General features: G+C 53.2%; 1 protein-coding gene across 1 annotated transcript in view; it reads right to left on the reverse strand.

Annotated features, from left to right (window-relative positions):
* Positions 1-307: 307 nt before the first annotated feature.
* Positions 308-21091, reverse strand: part of LOC138919977 (ATP-binding cassette sub-family D member 2-like) — a 129993-nt gene continuing 109209 nt past the window's right edge. The window contains exon 7 of the mRNA XM_070246836.1: positions 308-393. Within this exon, the coding sequence (XP_070102937.1) occupies positions 308-393 (86 nt within the window). The remainder of the gene's footprint in view (positions 394-21091) is intronic.

The raw sequence follows: 21091 nt of genomic DNA on the forward strand, positions 1-21091 counted from the left end.
CAGCACACCTCGAGGCGAGGCATTGTAGAGGACCAGAAAGAAAAAACTTTCACAGGGCAACCCCCCTTCACGGGGCCTGCTTCATTTGCTGTGAGTCCAGGAGAATATCGCGCCTTAAGATGTCCCGAGAACCGTCTGCTGGGAAGCACCAAGAAATCAAAACTGCGGCAGCCAAAGAGATTCATGAAAAAAGAATGATATCATGCTACTGATTACTGTGACCAGAAGTCACACACTGAAGATGGGCAACAGACATCGCCGGGAACACGAGCAGGCTCCCCTGTTTGAATATCCGTGTTGGCCTCTCTCAGCGCCACCATCCGAAGGAATCAGGCAACACTTTCACGCGGAGAGTTCGTCGGTGCCCCGCATTCATGGTTCGGGTGGTAGAGCCTGAAATTCGCAAAAGCGACTGGCCACAGCCAAGTGTAACAGATAGTCCTCCTGCTTCAACACCACGGTTCTCAAGCCCATACAGACCCGCACGCTGCACGTCATTACCAACACTCTAAGACAGTTTTTCGCGCTTAAAAACCGCTAACCAGTGCCAACATTCACTAAAAAGGCGGGGAAACGTAGATGCATAGTCCTGTTCAACAATGATTTAACTCTGCAAAATTCCCTAATGACGGTTTAGGGACAATCGGCAGGAGAGTTCTGCTTGCTAGAGGACTGGCGCTGTCAACATACTCGCCGTACTGCTTTGAGAGATAATCTCAATTTTGATCCTCACCCCTTAAAGAGTATCTGCTTCAAGCAGATCCCGAGCAGACATATTTTTCACAGTCTTGCTCCAAAGATGGGAATGCTAAGGGTCGCATGTACTCTTCCGAAATGTCCTTTCCCTGGGTGCTCACGATGTGAAGAACGGGCGCACAGGCAAGCGCGGCCTGCCTAGGCCTCCCGAGTCGAAGCCATTAAAGGCACCCCCGGAACCACAGCTTGGCTCGCAAAGGCTCTATGAAGCTTAAACTCCCTGTTTTTGCCGATAGAGTGGGGGGGACCCAATCTATTACCAAGCGCTCGAGCCGGCAGAAGATAGCGAGTTTGAAAGGAAAAGAGACCAGCAAACGACGTAACCTCCAGAACCTGAAAAAAGCGATCGTGATGGGTCAATACATATATCCTGAGATGCGGGCACAACATAGTTTTTCCGCCAGCTCCCAGGTTTTTCATCAACACACAGACCTCATTCACACGGCGCCCGTTACTCCAAACCACACCCAATCTCTGAAACTCTGTGCGGTGGAACTCATGGAAACCTCGGAGCAGTGTCTGCTGACGGAGGAAAGGAGGGCTGTCTAAACCAAACAAGAAACTTTTGTAAAGAGGTCTTGCAGGCCACACGTCGCTGGAGTGAGGCGCCTACCTACTTGTGCCTCTGCACAAATGCCAGTAAAAGAGGGTAGCCCATGGCCCAAGAAACGAAACAATGGCCCCCACCCCAAAGCACTTTTTCAAAACTGCCCGCGCGAGAGCATAAAGGAGAGAGTGTAAGACATGCAACTCGGCTCAGCTGCGCGGGAGATGACGATGGCCAAGCATGAGTCATGGTAGCCACGATGGATGGGAACCAGTGCAGTGTCCAAAGACACCCTGGAAAGTCGTGTGAACACAGGTCAGGCCTAGACATCAAGCCTTACAACCGTGAAGAAATCAAAGTGCCTGGTAAATTACATTAGTGCAGCTGCAAAGGCACCAGAAACGTTTAATGCCAAAGTTCCTGTTCGGCTTACCGAAAATCCTCAAAGTTCACGAACAGCTACCTCAGTGGCCTTTTTAAGGTGTAGGTACGAAGCAGCCCAGCAGATAGAGAGAGGTAGCAAGCAGGAACAGATTTCCCGATTGAAGGTTTAGTCATCTGCGTCCTGGAATCCCGAGCGCTCATATGAAGAGACCAGCTATGAATGGACTCCTCTCAATAATCCATGTCCTCTGATCCTCGGTCTGCAACCCCTGAAGCAAGGTGAGATCCCCTGGCAACAGAACCCCTTAATGCAGGACTCGCATCTTAGACTGCCACACGTAAGCTAGCGCTCACGACGTGGTTGGTTCTGGGCGGACTCGAATCTTCCGGCGGACAGAACCGAGCGACATTTCATTACAACCTTGGACAAACCTGGATGTTTAACATTATGGTCCCTACACAACACTAATAGGCTGCCGACCAGCCTTAAGTAGTTGTCCAACCCAGTAAACCCCGCATCAAAAGAAGCTGGAGTGGCTGCATTTCCCCTGAACCGGCCTGAGCTTCAGGGCCACGACAGGCTTCGTGAAAACCCCAACGGAACGTAGCCTCGAAAAGAGGGAGACCTGCACCCCTCAGAACGCATCGAGACCAGTGTCGTTACCGACGTCGCGTCTGGCCTTCCAAGAAGCCAAGACCACGGGCGCCGCTTCAGCGCCCGACTCCCGGGCACCGCATCCCCAGGCTGGCCCTGGGCAGGTGCCCGGCACACACCGCCCGTTCCACGAACGCGTGAAGCGCACGAAGAGACCCCCTCGCTGCCCGCGCCGCGCAGCTGTCCCGCGGCCTGACGGGCACCTCTCGGCGCACAAGCCTATTCCTCAGGGACACGCTCGCCTCCCACCAGCCCCCAGGCCCACGCCCCCAGGTACCTCTCCAGATGGAATCCTCTTCGCAGGCGCCCTGGTCGTCCGTGTCCGGCGAGCAGGAAGAGCGGGAGCTGAAGGAGGGCCTCCTCAGGCTAGCGGCCGTGGCTGTGGAGGGCCCGGGCTGCTGTGCCCAGCGGGGACACGGAGCGGCGTCCAGGGACGCCGGGGGAACGGGCGAGCCCGGCCCAGGAGAGAGCAGCAGAGCGCGGCCGGACTCCGCCGGGCTCGGCTCTGGGCAGGCAGGCGCGGCTGGCCGACGCCTCCCCGGACGGCGGCCCAGCAGCCGTGCGCGCTCCCCGCGCGCTGCGCAGCGCGCGCGCCGCCGCCCAGAGGCTCCCTGGCCGCTGCCCCCGCCCCCCCCCCCCCCCCCCTCAGGCGGTGGACTGCGGACAGGGACAGGGACACCCTCCTGGGAGAACTCCTGGGGCCCCGCCCACACGCTCGCTCTCGGGGAACTGCAGCCTCCTCGGGTCTGACTGCAATGCCACACCCGAAACCATGCAACGTCTAGAAGAAAACATAGGCAGTATGCCCTTTGACAGCAGTCTTAGCAGCCTACTTTCAAGTACCATGTCTGACTGGGCAATGGAAACAAAGTACAAAATGAACAGACGGGACTACATCAAAGTGAAAAAAAATCTTCTGCACGGCAAAGGAAACCATCCACAAAACCAAAACACAACCTAACAACTGGGAGAAGATACTTGCAAACCATATATCGGATAAGGGGTTTATATCCAAAACACAGAAAGAACTCCGACAGCTCAACAACAACAAAAAATCAACAACCCGATTAAAAAGACGGGCAAAAGATCTGAGCAGTGACTTCTCCAAAGAAGGTATACGGGTGGCCAACAGGCATATGGAAAGGGGCTCAACATCATTAGCGATCAGAGGAAGGCAAATCAAAACTACAAGGAGAGGTCACCTTCCTCTGGTCAGAATGGCTCTAATTAACAAGACAGGAGACAAGTGTCGGAGAGGATGTGGAGAGAAGGGAACTCTCCTACACTGCTGGTGGGAGTGCAGACTGGTGCAGCCACCATGGAAAGCCGTATGGAGTATCCTCAGAAAACTAAGAATACATCTACCATATGTATGATCCAGCTAGCCCACTGCTGGGTATTTATCCAAAGAACTGGAAAACACCAATGCAGAAAGACACATGCACCCCTAGGTTCACTGCAGCATTATTCACAACAGCCAAAACTTGGAAGCAACCTAGGTGCCCATCAAGGGAAGTATGGACAGAGAAGATGTGGTGTGTATACACAATGGAATGCTACTCGGCCCTAAGAAACGATGAGATCCGGCCATTTGTGACAACGTGGATGGACCTTGAGGGTATTATGCGAAGTGAAATAAATCAGAGGGAGAAAGTCAAACACCGTGTGATCTCACTCATGAGTACATGATAAAAACAATGACGAACACGCACAGAGCAACGAGATTGGATTGGTGGTTACCGTAGGGGAGGGGGGGGGGGGGGGGCGGGGAGAGAGCCAAAGGGGCGATGAGGCTCACATGTGAGGTGACGGACTATAATTAGTTTTTGGGCGGTGAACACGACGTAATCTACACAGAATTCGAAATGTATTACAACGTACCTCTGGAAAGCTACGTGATGTTAGAATCCACTGTCACTGCAATAAAGTAAAATAAAATAAAATAAAACAAAATAAAATAAGAAGTGTAGGAGCCTCAAGAGGCTAACAGGCTTTTGCAAAGTTATTCTAGGATTTTTACGGCTTGGCTCAGGGCGGCAGACACCAGCCTGAGACACAGCTGTGACATAGCCACGAACTTCAACTCGACTATATTCCGACTGGAGGAAGTCAAAACTACTGTAATCATAATTTATTGAAGGCTTCGCTTTGTGCCAGATCCTGCGCCGACTGCTTTGCACCAACTGTCTCGTTTAATCCTCACATCCAAAAGGTAGGTTACCGTTATTCTCCCCATTGTAAAGGTGAGGAGAGGAGGCGGAAGCAGAAAGATGGCAACCTGCCTGGAATTCACAGAAGGATTCTCTAGGTAATGACATGACTTTTGGACAAGACTTAAAGGTTTAACACATGACAGTGAAGACGCAGATCCCAGTATCACAGAACGTGAAAAACACTGAGTCCTGCCAAATGGATTAAAACACTAACTATGGATCCTCACAATCTCTTGCCTGTTTTCTCAGGTGAGGGAAAACCCGGTGTGGAAAACCGTTGAGGAGATGTCTGCAGATGAGGACTATGGCTGGTCTTTAAAGCCGGGAACTATCCCAGTAGATTCTGAGTCAGTGGGTCCAGAGTAGGCCTCGAGCGTCTCCGTTCTTTGACAGAGCCCCACAGGCTACACTCCCGTGCCCTTGGAGTTGGGAAGTACCGTCAGGCGCTACATCAGGACGTTTCAGTCAACAACGGGGGTCCCAAAAGATTAGTCCCATAGAGCCAAGGTGTATAGGAGGCTCTGCCATCTAGGTTTATGAACTCCGTGGTGCTTGCACGCTCACGAGATTGCCTGACCGTGACGCACTCCTCAGAACCTAGCCCCACTGTTAAGCAAAGCATGACTGCACTGCCTTAGATTCTCCACGGTTCCGGACCCTGCACGGTTTAGATGACTGCACACGCAGAGGGCACCGCGTCTGAGGCAGAGAGCGGCTGGAGTCACAAAAGCTCTCGACAGAGAGTCAAGGAAAGGCGTGCTCTGCTCACACGACTCTCTACTTTTCTCTGGGTCTGAACTATTTTACAGCTAATCTACTTTTTTTAACCGAGCAGCTTTGCCAAGAAAAAGTTACCAACAAATACCAGCCAAACCAATATGAGCGATACCTATTAAATAAGCCTGACCCTACTAGGCTACTGACAAGGCTTTTATTTCCCTGGGATAATCTGGACAGCATTAGATTCTGTTACCAAGAGCAGCCAAGTCGAGGGAGATTATTTCTAATTCCACAGTGCCACAGATGCGGTCAGTAGCAACTGCAAGCTGGAAAGGAAACAAAGCCGGGTGTAATCCATTCCAGTTCACACGTTGCACGAGGGACAGCCTCCAAGCCTTGAATACTTATGTATGCATTTATCCATTTATTTAATCAACCACTACTAACGCCTACTGAAGGCCAGACACTGCTCTAAGTACTTTACGGACATGAAATAGCCTCTAACCTTTACACTCACCTATGGAGTGTGTGTTATAATCATCCCCGTTTTACAGATCAGGAAACTGACACACAGAATGGTACAGTAACTTGCCCAAGTTCACACAGCCCGTAGGTGGCAGAGCTAGGACCCATGTGACAGAGTCTGGCTCCAGAGTCCACGTGCTGAATCACCACGCTTAGTCTCCGAAAACCTATAGAAAGCGCCAGCCTTAATCGAAAAGTTTGGTTTTCCCCACCCTACAGTCCCTACGCGGCCCCAGTCTCCAGGGCATGCTTTCAGCTCCTCTGACAGGCCATCCTCCTCCCTTGCCCTGTCCCAACGCTCTCCCGCACAAGTCCTCCTTTGCTTTTAGGCATCTGCTCTCAGCTTAAACATCACTGCCTAAGTCACAAAGTCTAACAGTAAATGCCGTATTTCTCAGCACTCAACACAGAATTGCTTTTACGTATCTCCTAGGTAACTAGTCGCTGCCTATCTGTCCTTTCCAACTAGGCTGCGAGGTCCAGTACGTCAAACACCCTGTCAGTCTTGCCCACCAAGTGTCCAGACCACTGAACACGCACCGACCCGAGGAAAGGAAGTCCCAAAGTCAACTCTCCAGACTTTCTGTGGAAGGAGGGAACGAACGGAGCACCCTCCAGCCTCACGCTTTCTTTGCCAGACTTTCAAGTGTGGGACACACACCTGTGCTCACAATGCTCCCCGGACAGCCCCCACTGCACCCCTAACAGGTAGACTTCTGCCCAGTCAAGGCCTTTGGAAAGCACTGGCTCTGCACACGAATATTATGCGGCCCTCGACAGGCCACTTCCCCTGAACCGGCCTGAGCTTCAGGGCCACGACAGGCTTCGTGAAAACCCCAACGGAACGTAGCCTCGAAAAGAGGGAGACCTGCACCCCTCAGAACGCATCGAGACCAGTGTCGTTACCGACGTCGCGTCTGGCCTTCCAAGAAGCCAAGACCACGGGCGCCGCTTCAGCGCCCGACTCCCGGGCACCGCATCCCCAGGCTGGCCCCTGGGCAGGTGCCCGGCACACACCGCCCGTTCCACGAACGCGTGAAGCGCACGAAGAGACCCCCTCGCTGCCCGCGCCGCGCAGCTGTCCCGCGGCCTGACGGGCACCTCTCGGCGCACAAGCCTATTCCTCAGGGACACGCTCGCCTCCCACCAGCCCCCAGGCCCACGCCCCCAGGTACCTCTCCCAGATGGAATCCTCTTCGCAGGCGCCCTGGTCGTCCGTGTCCGGCGAGCAGGAAGAGCGGGAGCTGAAGGAGGGCCTCCTCAGGCTAGCGGCCGTGGCTGTGGAGGGCCCGGGCTGCTGTGCCCAGCGGGGACACGGAGCGGCGTCCAGGGACGCCGGGGGAACGGGCGAGCCCGGCCCAGGAGAGAGCAGCAGAGCGCGGCCGGACTCCGCCGGGCTCGGCTCTGGGCAGGCAGGCGCGGCTGGCCGACGCCTCCCCGGACGGCGGCCCAGCAGCCGTGCGCGCTCCCCGCGCGCGCGCGCGCGCGCCGCCGCCCAGAGGCTCCCTGGCCGCTGCCCCGCCCCACCCCCGCCCCCCCCTCAGGCGGTGGACTGCGGACAGGGACAGGGACACCCTCCTGGGAGAACTCCTGGGGCCCCGCCCACACGCTCGCTCTCGGGGAACTGCAGCCTCCTCGGGTCTGACTGCAATGCCACACCCGAAACCATGCAACGTCTAGAAGAAAACATAGGCAGTATGCCCTTTGACAGCAGTCTTAGCAGCCTACTTTCAAGTACCATGTCTGACTGGGCAATGGAAACAAAGTACAAAATGAACAAACGGGACTACATCAAAGTGAAAAAAAATCTTCTGCACGGCAAAGGAAACCATCCACAAAACCAAAACACAACCTAACAACTGGGAGAAGATACTTGCAAACCATATATCGGATAAGGGGTTTATATCCAAAACACAGAAAGAACTCCGACAGCTCAACAACAACAAAAAATCAACAACCCGATTAAAAAGACGGGCAAAAGATCTGAGCAGTGACTTCTCCAAAGAAGGTATACGGGTGGCCAACAGGCATATGGAAAGGGGCTCAACATCATTAGCGATCAGAGGAAGGCAAATCAAAACTACAAGGAGAGGTCACCTTCCTCTGGTCAGAATGGCTCTAATTAACAAGACAGGAGACAAGTGTCGGAGAGGATGTGGAGAGAAGGGAACTCTCCTACACTGCTGGTGGGAGTGCAGACTGGTGCAGCCACCATGGAAAGCCGTATGGAGTATCCTCAGAAAACTAAGAATACATCTACCATATGTATGATCCAGCTAGCCCACTGCTGGGTATTTATCCAAAGAACTGGAAAACACCAATGCAGAAAGACACATGCACCCCTAGGTTCACTGCAGCATTATTCACAACAGCCAAAACTTGGAAGCAACCTAGGTGCCCATCAAGGGAAGTATGGACAGAGAAGATGTGGTGTGTATACACAATGGAATGCTACTCGGCCCTAAGAAACGATGAGATCCGGCCATTTGTGACAACGTGGATGGACCTTGAGGGTATTATGCGAAGTGAAATAAATCAGAGGGAGAAAGTCAAACACCGTGTGATCTCACTCATGAGTACATGATAAAAACAATGACGAACACGCACAGAGCAACGGAGATTGGATTGGTGGTTACCGTAGGGGGAGGGGGGGAGGGGGGGAGGGGAGAGAGCCAAAGGGGCGATGAGGCTCACATGTGAGGTGACGGACTATAATTAGTTTTTGGGCGGTGAACACGACGTAATCTACACAGAATTCGAAATGTATTACAACGTACCTCTGGAAAGCTACGTGATGTTAGAATCCACTGTCACTGCAATAAAGTAAAATAAAATAAAATAAAACAAAATAAAATAAAGAAGTGTAGGAGCCTCAAGAGGCTAACAGGCTTTTGCAAAGTTATTCTAGGGATTTTTACGGCTTGGCTCAGGGCGGCAGACACCAGCCTGAGACACAGCTGTGACATAGCCACGAACTTCAACTCGACTATATTCCGACTGGAGGGAAGTCAAAACTACTGTAATCATAATTTATTGAAGGCTTCGCTTTGTGCCAGATCCTGCGCCGACTGCTTTGCACCAACTGTCTCGTTTAATCCTCACATCCAAAAGGTAGGTTACCGTTATTCTCCCCATTGTAAAGGTGAGGAGAGGAGGCGGAAGCAGAAAGATGGCAACCTGCCTGGAATTCACAGAAGGATTCTCTAGGTAATGACATGACTTTTGGACAAGACTTAAAGGTTTAACACATGACAGTGAAGACGCAGATCCCAGTATCACAGAACGTGAAAAACACTGAGTCCTGCCAAATGGATTAAAACACTAACTATGGATCCTCACAATCTCTTGGCCTGTTTTCTCAGGTGAGGGAAAACCCGGTGTGGAAAACCGTTGAGGAGATGTCTGCAGATGAGGACTATGGCTGGTCTTTAAAGCCGGGAACTATCCCAGTAGATTCTGAGTCAGTGGGTCCAGAGTAGGCCTCGAGCGTCTCCGTTCTTTGACAGAGCCCCACAGGCTACACTCCCGTGCCCTTGGAGTTGGGAAGTACCGTCAGGCGCTACATCAGGACGTTTCAGTCAACAACGGGGGTCCCAAAAGATTAGTCCCATAGAGCCAAGGTGTATAGGAGGCTCTGCCATCTAGGTTTATGAACTCCGTGGTGCTTGCACGCTCACGAGATTGCCTGACCGTGACGCACTCCTCAGAACCTAGCCCCACTGTTAAGCAAAGCATGACTGCACTGCCTTAGATTCTCCACGGTTCCGGACCCTGCACGGTTTAGATGACTGCACACGCAGAGGGCACCGCGTCTGAGGCAGAGAGCGGCTGGAGTCACAAAAGCTCTCGACAGAGAGTCAAGGAAAGGCGTGCTCTGCTCACACGACTCTCTACTTTTCTCTGGGTCTGAACTATTTTACAGCTAATCTACTTTTTTTAACCGAGCAGCTTTGCCAAGAAAAAGTTACCAACAAATACCAGCCAAACCAATATGAGCGATACCTATTAAATAAGCCTGACCCTACTAGGCTACTGACAAGGCTTTTATTTCCCTGGGATAATCTGGACAGCATTAGATTCTGTTACCAAGAGCAGCCAAGTCGAGGGAGATTATTTCTAATTCCACAGTGCCACAGATGCGGTCAGTAGCAACTGCAAGCTGGAAAGGAAACAAAGCCGGGTGTAATCCATTCCAGTTCACACGTTGCACGAGGGACAGCCTCCAAGCCTTGAATACTTATGTATGCATTTATCCATTTATTTAATCAACCACTACTAACGCCTACTGAAGGCCAGACACTGCTCTAAGTACTTTACGGACATGAAATAGCCTCTAACCTTTACACTCACCTATGGAGTGTGTGTTATAATCATCCCCGTTTTACAGATCAGGAAACTGACACACAGAATGGTACAGTAACTTGCCCAAGTTCACACAGCCCGTAGGTGGCAGAGCTAGGACCCATGTGACAGAGTCTGGCTCCAGAGTCCACGTGCTGAATCACCACGCTTAGTCTCCGAAAACCTATAGAAAGCGCCAGCCTTAATCGAAAAGTTTGGTTTTCCCCACCCTACAGTCCCTACGCGGCCCCAGTCTCCAGGGCATGCTTTCAGCTCCTCTGACAGGCCATCCTCCTCCCTTGCCCTGTCCCAACGCTCTCCCGCACAAGTCCTCCTTTGCTTTTAGGCATCTGCTCTCAGCTTAAACATCACTGCCTAAGTCACAAAGTCTAACAGTAAATGCCGTATTTCTCAGCACTCAACACAGAATTGCTTTTACGTATCTCCTAGGTAACTAGTCGCTGCCTATCTGTCCTTTCCAACTAGGCTGCGAGGTCCAGTACGTCAAACACCCTGTCAGTCTTGCCCACCAAGTGTCCAGACCACTGAACACGCACCGACCCGAGGAAAGGAAGTCCCAAAGTCAACTCTCCAGACTTTCTGTGGAAGGAGGGAACGAACGGAGCACCCTCCAGCCTCACGCTTTCTTTGCCAGACTTTCAAGTGTGGGACACACACCTGTGCTCACAATGCTCCCCGGACAGCCCCCACTGCACCCCTAACAGGTAGACTTCTGCCCAGTCAAGGCCTTTGGAAAGCACTGGCTCTGCACACGAATATTATGCGGCCCTCGACAGGCCACTTCCCCTGAACCGGCCTGAGCTTCAGGGCCACGACAGGCTTCGTGAAAACCCCAACGGAACGTAGCCTCGAAAAGAGGGAGACCTGCACCCCTCAGAACGCATCGAGACCAGTGTCGTTACCGACGTCGCGTCTGGCCTTCCAAGAAGCCAAGACCACGGGCGCCGCTTCAGCGCCCGACTCCCGGGCACCGCATCCCCAGGCTGGCCCCTGGGCAGGTGCCCGGCACACACCGCCCGTTCCACGAACGCGTGAAGCGCACGAAGAGACCCCCTCGCTGCCCGCGCCGCGCAGCTGTCCCGCGGCCTGACGGGCACCTCTCGGCGCACAAGCCTATTCCTCAGGGACACGCTCGCCTCCCACCAGCCCCCAGGCCCACGCCCCCAGGTACCTCTCCCAGATGGAATCCTCTTCGCAGGCGCCCTGGTCGTCCGTGTCCGGCGAGCAGGAAGAGCGGGAGCTGAAGGAGGGCCTCCTCAGGCTAGCGGCCGTGGCTGTGGAGGGCCCGGGCTGCTGTGCCCAGCGGGGACACGGAGCGGCGTCCAGGGACGCCGGGGGAACGGGCGAGCCCGGCCCAGGAGAGAGCAGCAGAGCGCGGCCGGACTCCGCCGGGCTCGGCTCTGGGCAGGCAGGCGCGGCTGGCCGACGCCTCCCCGGACGGCGGCCCAGCAGCCGTGCGCGCTCCCCGCGCGCGCGCGCGCGCCGCCGCCCAGAGGCTCCCTGGCCGCTGCCCCGCCCCACCCCCCCCCCCTCAGGCGGTGGACTGCGGACAGGGACAGGGACACCCTCCTGGGAGAACTCCTGGGGCCCCGCCCACACGCTCGCTCTCGGGGAACTGCAGCCTCCTCGGGTCTGACTGCAATGCCACACCCGAAACCATGCAACGTCTAGAAGAAAACATAGGCAGTATGCCCTTTGACAGCAGTCTTAGCAGCCTACTTTCAAGTACCATGTCTGACTGGGCAATGGAAACAAAGTACAAAATGAACAAACGGGACTACATCAAAGTGAAAAAAAATCTTCTGCACGGCAAAGGAAACCATCCACAAAACCAAAACACAACCTAACAACTGGGAGAAGATACTTGCAAACCATATATCGGATAAGGGGTTTATATCCAAAACACAGAAAGAACTCCGACAGCTCAACAACAACAAAAAATCAACAACCCGATTAAAAAGACGGGCAAAAGATCTGAGCAGTGACTTCTCCAAAGAAGGTATACGGGTGGCCAACAGGCATATGGAAAGGGGCTCAACATCATTAGCGATCAGAGGAAGGCAAATCAAAACTACAAGGAGAGGTCACCTTCCTCTGGTCAGAATGGCTCTAATTAACAAGACAGGAGACAAGTGTCGGAGAGGATGTGGAGAGAAGGGAACTCTCCTACACTGCTGGTGGGAGTGCAGACTGGTGCAGCCACCATGGAAAGCCGTATGGAGTATCCTCAGAAAACTAAGAATACATCTACCATATGTATGATCCAGCTAGCCCACTGCTGGGTATTTATCCAAAGAACTGGAAAACACCAATGCAGAAAGACACATGCACCCCTAGGTTCACTGCAGCATTATTCACAACAGCCAAAACTTGGAAGCAACCTAGGTGCCCATCAAGGGAAGTATGGACAGAGAAGATGTGGTGTGTATACACAATGGAATGCTACTCGGCCCTAAGAAACGATGAGATCCGGCCATTTGTGACAACGTGGATGGACCTTGAGGGTATTATGCGAAGTGAAATAAATCAGAGGGAGAAAGTCAAACACCGTGTGATCTCACTCATGAGTACATGATAAAAACAATGACGAACACGCACAGAGCAACGGAGATTGGATTGGTGGTTACCGTAGGGGGAGGGGGGGAGGGGGGGAGGGGAGAGAGCCAAAGGGGCGATGAGGCTCACATGTGAGGTGACGGACTATAATTAGTTTTTGGGCGGTGAACACGACGTAATCTACACAGAATTCGAAATGTATTACAACGTACCTCTGGAAAGCTACGTGATGTTAGAATCCACTGTCACTGCAATAAAGTAAAATAAAATAAAATAAAACAAAATAAAATAAAGAAGTGTAGGAGCCTCAAGAGGCTAACAGGCTTTTGCAAAGTTATTCTAGGGATTTTTACGGCTTGGCTCAGGGCGGCAGACACCAGCCTGAGACACAGCTGTGACATAGCCACGAACTTCAACTCGACTATATTCCGACTGGAGGGAAGTCAAAACTACTGTAATCATAATTTATTGAAGGCTTCGCTTTGTGCCAGATCCTGCGCCGACTGCTTTGCACCAACTGTCTCGTTTAATCCTCACATCCAAAAGGTAGGTTACCGTTATTCTCCCCATTGTAAAGGTGAGGAGAGGAGGCGGAAGCAGAAAGATGGCAACCTGCCTGGAATTCACAGAAGGATTCTCTAGGTAATGACATGACTTTTGGACAAGACTTAAAGGTTTAACACATGACAGTGAAGACGCAGATCCCAGTATCACAGAACGTGAAAAACACTGAGTCCTGCCAAATGGATTAAAACACTAACTATGGATCCTCACAATCTCTTGGCCTGTTTTCTCAGGTGAGGGAAAACCCGGTGTGGAAAACCGTTGAGGAGATGTCTGCAGATGAGGACTATGGCTGGTCTTTAAAGCCGGGAACTATCCCAGTAGATTCTGAGTCAGTGGGTCCAGAGTAGGCCTCGAGCGTCTCCGTTCTTTGACAGAGCCCCACAGGCTACACTCCCGTGCCCTTGGAGTTGGGAAGTACCGTCAGGCGCTACATCAGGACGTTTCAGTCAACAACGGGGGTCCCAAAAGATTAGTCCCATAGAGCCAAGGTGTATAGGAGGCTCTGCCATCTAGGTTTATGAACTCCGTGGTGCTTGCACGCTCACGAGATTGCCTGACCGTGACGCACTCCTCAGAACCTAGCCCCACTGTTAAGCAAAGCATGACTGCACTGCCTTAGATTCTCCACGGTTCCGGACCCTGCACGGTTTAGATGACTGCACACGCAGAGGGCACCGCGTCTGAGGCAGAGAGCGGCTGGAGTCACAAAAGCTCTCGACAGAGAGTCAAGGAAAGGCGTGCTCTGCTCACACGACTCTCTACTTTTCTCTGGGTCTGAACTATTTTACAGCTAATCTACTTTTTTTAACCGAGCAGCTTTGCCAAGAAAAAGTTACCAACAAATACCAGCCAAACCAATATGAGCGATACCTATTAAATAAGCCTGACCCTACTAGGCTACTGACAAGGCTTTTATTTCCCTGGGATAATCTGGACAGCATTAGATTCTGTTACCAAGAGCAGCCAAGTCGAGGGAGATTATTTCTAATTCCACAGTGCCACAGATGCGGTCAGTAGCAACTGCAAGCTGGAAAGGAAACAAAGCCGGGTGTAATCCATTCCAGTTCACACGTTGCACGAGGGACAGCCTCCAAGCCTTGAATACTTATGTATGCATTTATCCATTTATTTAATCAACCACTACTAACGCCTACTGAAGGCCAGACACTGCTCTAAGTACTTTACGGACATGAAATAGCCTCTAACCTTTACACTCACCTATGGAGTGTGTGTTATAATCATCCCCGTTTTACAGATCAGGAAACTGACACACAGAATGGTACAGTAACTTGCCCAAGTTCACACAGCCCGTAGGTGGCAGAGCTAGGACCCATGTGACAGAGTCTGGCTCCAGAGTCCACGTGCTGAATCACCACGCTTAGTCTCCGAAAACCTATAGAAAGCGCCAGCCTTAATCGAAAAGTTTGGTTTTCCCCACCCTACAGTCCCTACGCGGCCCCAGTCTCCAGGGCATGCTTTCAGCTCCTCTGACAGGCCATCCTCCTCCCTTGCCCTGTCCCAACGCTCTCCCGCACAAGTCCTCCTTTGCTTTTAGGCATCTGCTCTCAGCTTAAACATCACTGCCTAAGTCACAAAGTCTAACAGTAAATGCCGTATTTCTCAGCACTCAACACAGAATTGCTTTTACGTATCTCCTAGGTAACTAGTCGCTGCCTATCTGTCCTTTCCAACTAGGCTGCGAGGTCCAGTACGTCAAACACCCTGTCAGTCTTGCCCACCAAGTGTCCAGACCACTGAACACGCACCGACCCGAGGAAAGGAAGTCCCAAAGTCAACTCTCCAGACTTTCTGTGGAAGGAGGGAACGAACGGAGCACCCTCCAGCCTCACGCTTTCTTTGCCAGACTTTCAAGTGTGGGACACACACCTGTGCTCACAATGCTCCCCGGACAGCCCCCACTGCACCCCTAACAGGTAGACTTCTGCCCAGTCAAGGCCTTTGGAAAGCACTGGCTCTGCACACGAATATTATGCGGCCCTCGACAGGCCACTTCCCCTGAACCGGCCTGAGCTTCAGGGCCACGACAGGCTTCGTGAAAACCCCAACGGAACGTAGCCTCGAAAAGAGGGAGACCTGCACCCCTCAGAACGCATCGAGACCAGTGTCGTTACCGACGTCGCGTCTGGCCTTCCAAGAAGCCAAGACCACGGGCGCCGCTTCAGCGCCCGACTCCCGGGCACCGCATCCCCAGGCTGGCCCCTGGGCAGGTGCCCGGCACACACCGCCCGTTCCACGAACGCGTGAAGCGCACGAAGAGACCCCCTCGCTGCCCGCGCCGCGCAGCTGTCCCGCGGCCTGACGGGCACCTCTCGGCGCACAAGCCTATTCCTCAGGGACACGCTCGCCTCCCACCAGCCCCCAGGCCCACGCCCCCAGGTACCTCTCCCAGATGGAATCCTCTTCGCAGGCGCCCTGGTCGTCCGTGTCCGGCGAGCAGGAAGAGCGGGAGCTGAAGGAGGGCCTCCTCAGGCTAGCGGCCGTGGCTGTGGAGGGCCCGGGCTGCTGTGCCCAGCGGGGACACGGAGCGGCGTCCAGGGACGCCGGGGGAACGGGCGAGCCCGGCCCAGGAGAGAGCAGCAGAGCGCGGCCGGACTCCGCCGGGCTCGGCTCTGGGCAGGCAGGCGCGGCTGGCCGACGCCTCCCCGGACGGCGGCCCAGCAGCCGTGCGCGCTCCCCGCGCGCGCGCGCGCGCCGCCGCCCAGAGGCTCCCTGGCCGCTGCCCCGCCCCACCCCCGCCCCCCCCTCAGGCGGTGGACTGTGGACAGGGACAGGGACACCCTCCTGGGAGAACTCCTGGGGCCCCGCCCACACGCTCGCTCTCGGGGAACTGCAGCCTCCTCGGGTCTGACTGCAATGCCACACCCGAAACCATGCAACGTCTAGAAGAAAACATAGGCAGTATGCCCTTTGACAGCAGTCTTAGCAGCCTACTTTCAAGTACCATGTCTGACTGGGCAATGGAAACAAAGTACAAAATGAACAAACGGGACTACATCAAAGTGAAAAAAAATCTTCTGCACGGCAAAGGAAACCATCCACAAAACCAAAACACAACCTAACAACTGGGAGAAGATACTTGCAAACCATATATCGGATAAGGGGTTTATATCCAAAACACAGAAAGAACTCCGACAGCTCAACAACAACAAAAAATCAACAACCCGATTAAAAAGACGGGCAAAAGATCTGAGCAGTGACTTCTCCAAAGAAGGTATACGGGTGGCCAACAGGCATATGGAAAGGGGCTCAACATCATTAGCGATCAGAGGAAGGCAAATCAAAACTACAAGGAGAGGTCACCTTCCTCTGGTCAGAATGGCTCTAATTAACAAGACAGGAGACAAGTGTCGGAGAGGATGTGGAGAGAAGGGAACTCTCCTACACTGCTGGTGGGAGTGCAGACTGGTGCAGCCACCATGGAAAGCCGTATGGAGTATCCTCAGAAAACTAAGAATACATCTACCATATGTATGATCCAGCTAGCCCACTGCTGGGTATTTATCCAAAGAACTGGAAAACACCAATGCAGAAAGACACATGCACCCCTAGGTTCACTGCAGCATTATTCACAACAGCCAAAACTTGGAAGCAACCTAGGTGCCCATCAAGGGAAGTATGGACAGAGAAGATGTGGTGTGTATACACAATGGAATGCTACTCGGCCCTAAGAAACGATGAGATCCGGCCATTTGTGACAACGTGGATGGACCTTGAGGGTATTATGCGAAGTGAAATAAATCAGAGGGAGAAAGTCAAACACCGTGTGATCTCACTCATGAGTACATGATAAAAACAATGACGAACACGCACAGAGCAACGGAGATTGGATTGGTGGTTACCGTAGGGGGAGGGGGGGAGGGGGGGAGGGGAGAGAGCCAAAGGGGCGATGAGGCTCACATGTGAGGTGACGGACTATAATTAGTTTTTGGGCGGTGAACACGACGTAATCTACACAGAATTCGAAATGTATTACAACGTACCTCTGGAAAGCTACGTGATGTTAGAATCCACTGTCACTGCAATAAAGTAAAATAAAATAAAATAAAACAAAATAAAATAAAGAAGTGTAGGAGCCTCAAGAGGCTAACAGGCTTTTGCAAAGTTATTCTAGGGATTTTTACGGCTTGGCTCAGGGCGGCAGACACCAGCCTGAGACACAGCTGTGACATAGCCACGAACTTCAACTCGACTATATTCCGACTGGAGGGAAGTCAAAACTACTGTAATCATAATTTATTGAAGGCTTCGCTTTGTGCCAGATCCTGCGCCGACTGCTTTGCACCAACTGTCTCGTTTAATCCTCACATCCAAAAGGTAGGTTACCGTTATTCTCCCCATTGTAAAGGTGAGGAGAGGAGGCGGAAGCAGAAAGATGGCAACCTGCCTGGAATTCACAGAAGGATTCTCTAGGTAATGACATGACTTTTGGACAAGACTTAAAGGTTTAACACATGACAGTGAAGACGCAGATCCCAGTATCACAGAACGTGAAAAACACTGAGTCCTGCCAAATGGATTAAAACACTAACTATGGATCCTCACAATCTCTTGGCCTGTTTTCTCAGGTGAGGGAAAACCCGGTGTGGAAAACCGTTGAGGAGATGTCTGCAGATGAGGACTATGGCTGGTCTTTAAAGCCGGGAACTATCCCAGTAGATTCTGAGTCAGTGGGTCCAGAGTAGGCCTCGAGCGTCTCCGTTCTTTGACAGAGCCCCACAGGCTACACTCCCGTGCCCTTGGAGTTGGGAAGTACCGTCAGGCGCTACATCAGGACGTTTCAGTCAACAACGGGGGTCCCAAAAGATTAGTCCCATAGAGCCAAGGTGTATAGGAGGCTCTGCCATCTAGGTTTATGAACTCCGTGGTGCTTGCACGCTCACGAGATTGCCTGACCGTGACGCACTCCTCAGAACCTAGCCCCACTGTTAAGCAAAGCATGACTGCACTGCCTTAGATTCTCCACGGTTCCGGACCCTGCACGGTTTAGATGACTGCACACGCAGAGGGCACCGCGTCTGAGGCAGAGAGCGGCTGGAGTCACAAAAGCTCTCGACAGAGAGTCAAGGAAAGGCGTGCTCTGCTCACACGACTCTCTACTTTTCTCTGGGTCTGAACTATTTTACAGCTAATCTACTTTTTTTAACCGAGCAGCTTTGCCAAGAAAAAGTTACCAACAAATACCAGCCAAACCAATATGAGCGATACCTATTAAATAAGCCTGACCCTACTAGGCTACTGACAAGGCTTTTATTTCCCTGGGATAATCTGGACAGCATTAGATTCTGTTACCAAGAGCAGCCAAGTCGAGGGAGATTATTTCTAATTCCACAGTGCCACAGATGCGGTCAGTAGCAACTGCAAGCTGGAAAGGAAACAAAGCCGGGTGTAATCCATTCCAGTTCACACGTTGCACGAGGGACAGCCTCCAAGCCTTGAATACTTATGTATGCATTTATCCATTTATTTAATCAACCACTACTAACGCCTACTGAAGGCCAGACACTGCTCTAAGTACTTTACGGACATGAAATAGCCTCTAACCTTTACACTCACCTATGGAGTGTGTGTTATAATCATCCCCGTTTTACAGATCAGGAAACTGACACACAGAATGGTACAGTAACTTGCCCAAGTTCACACAGCCCGTAGGTGGCAGAGCTAGGACCCATGTGACAGAGTCTGGCTCCAGAGTCCACGTGCTGAATCACCACGCTTAGTCTCCGAAAACCTATAGAAAGCGCCAGCCTTAATCGAAAAGTTTGGTTTTCCCCACCCTACAGTCCCTACGCGGCCCCAGTCTCCAGGGCATGCTTTCAGCTCCTCTGACAGGCCATACTCCTCCCTTGCCCTGTCCCAACGCTCTCCCGCACAAGTCCTCCTTTGCTTTTAGGCATCTGCTCTCAGCTTAAACATCACTGCCTAAGTCACAAAGTCTAACAGTAAATGCCGTATTTCTCAGCACTCAACACAGAATTGCTTTTACGTATCTCCTAGGTAACTAGTCGCTGCCTATCTGTCCTTTCCAACTAGGCTGCGAGGTCCAGTACGTCAAACACCCTGTCAGTCTTGCCCACCAAGTGTCCAGACCACTGAACACGCACCGACCCGAGGAAAGGAAGTCCCAAAGTCAACTCTCCAGACTTTCTGTGGAAGGAGGGAACGAACGGAGCACCCTCCAGCCTCACGCTTTCTTTGCCAGACTTTCAAGTGTGGGACACACACCTGTGCTCACAATGCTCCCCGGACAGCCCCCACTGCACCCCTAACAGGTAGACTTCTGCCCAGTCAAGGCCTTTGGAAAGCACTGGCTCTGCACACGAATATTATGCGGCCCTCGACAGGCCACTTCCCCTGAACCGGCCTGAGCTTCAGGGCCACGACAGGCTTCGTGAAAACCCCAACGGAACGTAGCCTCGAAAAGAGGGAGACCTGCACCCCTCAGAACGCATCGAGACCAGTGTCGTTACCGACGTCGCGTCTGGCCTTCCAAGAAGCCAAGACCACGGGCGCCGCTTCAGCGCCCGACTCCCGGGCACCGCATCCCCAGGCTGGCCCCTGGGCAGGTGCCCGGCACACACCGCCCGTTCCACGAACGCGTGAAGCGCACGAAGAGACCCCCTCGCTGCCCGCGCCGCGCAGCTGTCCCGCGGCCTGACGGGCACCTCTCGGCGCACAAGCCTATTCCTCAGGGACACGCTCGCCTCCCACCAGCCCCCAGGCCCACGCCCCCAGGTACCTCTCCCAGATGGAATCCTCTTCGCAGGCGCCCTGGTCGTCCGTGTCCGGCGAGCAGGAAGAGCGGGAGCTGAAGGAGGGCCTCCTCAGGCTAGCGGCCGTGGCTGTGGAGGGCCCGGGCTGCTGTGCCCAGCGGGGACACGGAGCGGCGTCCAGGGACGCCGGGGGAACGGGCGAGCCCGGCCCAGGAGAGAGCAGCAGAGCGCGGCCGGACTCCGCCGGGCTCGGCTCTGGGCAGGCAGGCGCGGCTGGCCGACGCCTCCCCGGACGGCGGCCCAGCAGCCGTGCGCGCTCCCCGCGCGCGCGCGCGCGCGCCGCCGCCCAGAGGCTCCCTGGCCGCTGCCCCGCCCCACCCCCGCCCCCCCCTCAGGCGGTGGACTGCGGACAGGGACAGGGACACCCTCCTGGGAGAACTCCTGGGGCCCCGCCCACACGCTCGCTCTCGGGGAACTGCAGCCTCCTCGGGTCTGACTGCAATGCCACACCCGAAACCATGCAACGTCTAGAAGAAAACATAGGCAGTATGCCCTTTGACAGCAGTCTTAGCAGCCTACTTTCAAGTACCATGTCTGACTGGGCAATGGAAACAAAGTACAAAATGAACAAACGGGACTACATCAAAGTGAAAAAAAATCTTCTGCACGGCAAAGGAAACCATCCACAAAACCAAAACACAACCTAACAACTGGGAGAAGATACTTGCAAACCATATATCGGATAAGGGGTTTATATCCAAAACACAGAAAGAACTCCGACAGCTCAACAACAACAAAAAATCAACAACCCGATTAAAAAGACGGGCAAAAGATCTGAGCAGTGACTTCTCCAAAGAAGGTATACGGGTGGCCAACAGGCATATGGAAAGGGGCTCAACATCATTAGCGATCAGAGGAAGGCAAATCAAAACTACAAGGAGAGGTCACCTTCCTCTGGTCAGAATGGCTCTAATTAACAAGACAGGAGACAAGTGTCGGAGAGGATGTGGAGAGAAGGGAACTCTCCTACACTGCTGGTGGGAGTGCAGACTGGTGCAGCCACCATGGAAAGCCG

Source organism: Equus caballus, chromosome 21 (genome assembly GCF_041296265.1).
Source record: "Equus caballus isolate H_3958 breed thoroughbred chromosome 21, TB-T2T, whole genome shotgun sequence".
Lineage (NCBI taxonomy): Eukaryota > Metazoa > Chordata > Mammalia > Perissodactyla > Equidae > Equus > Equus caballus.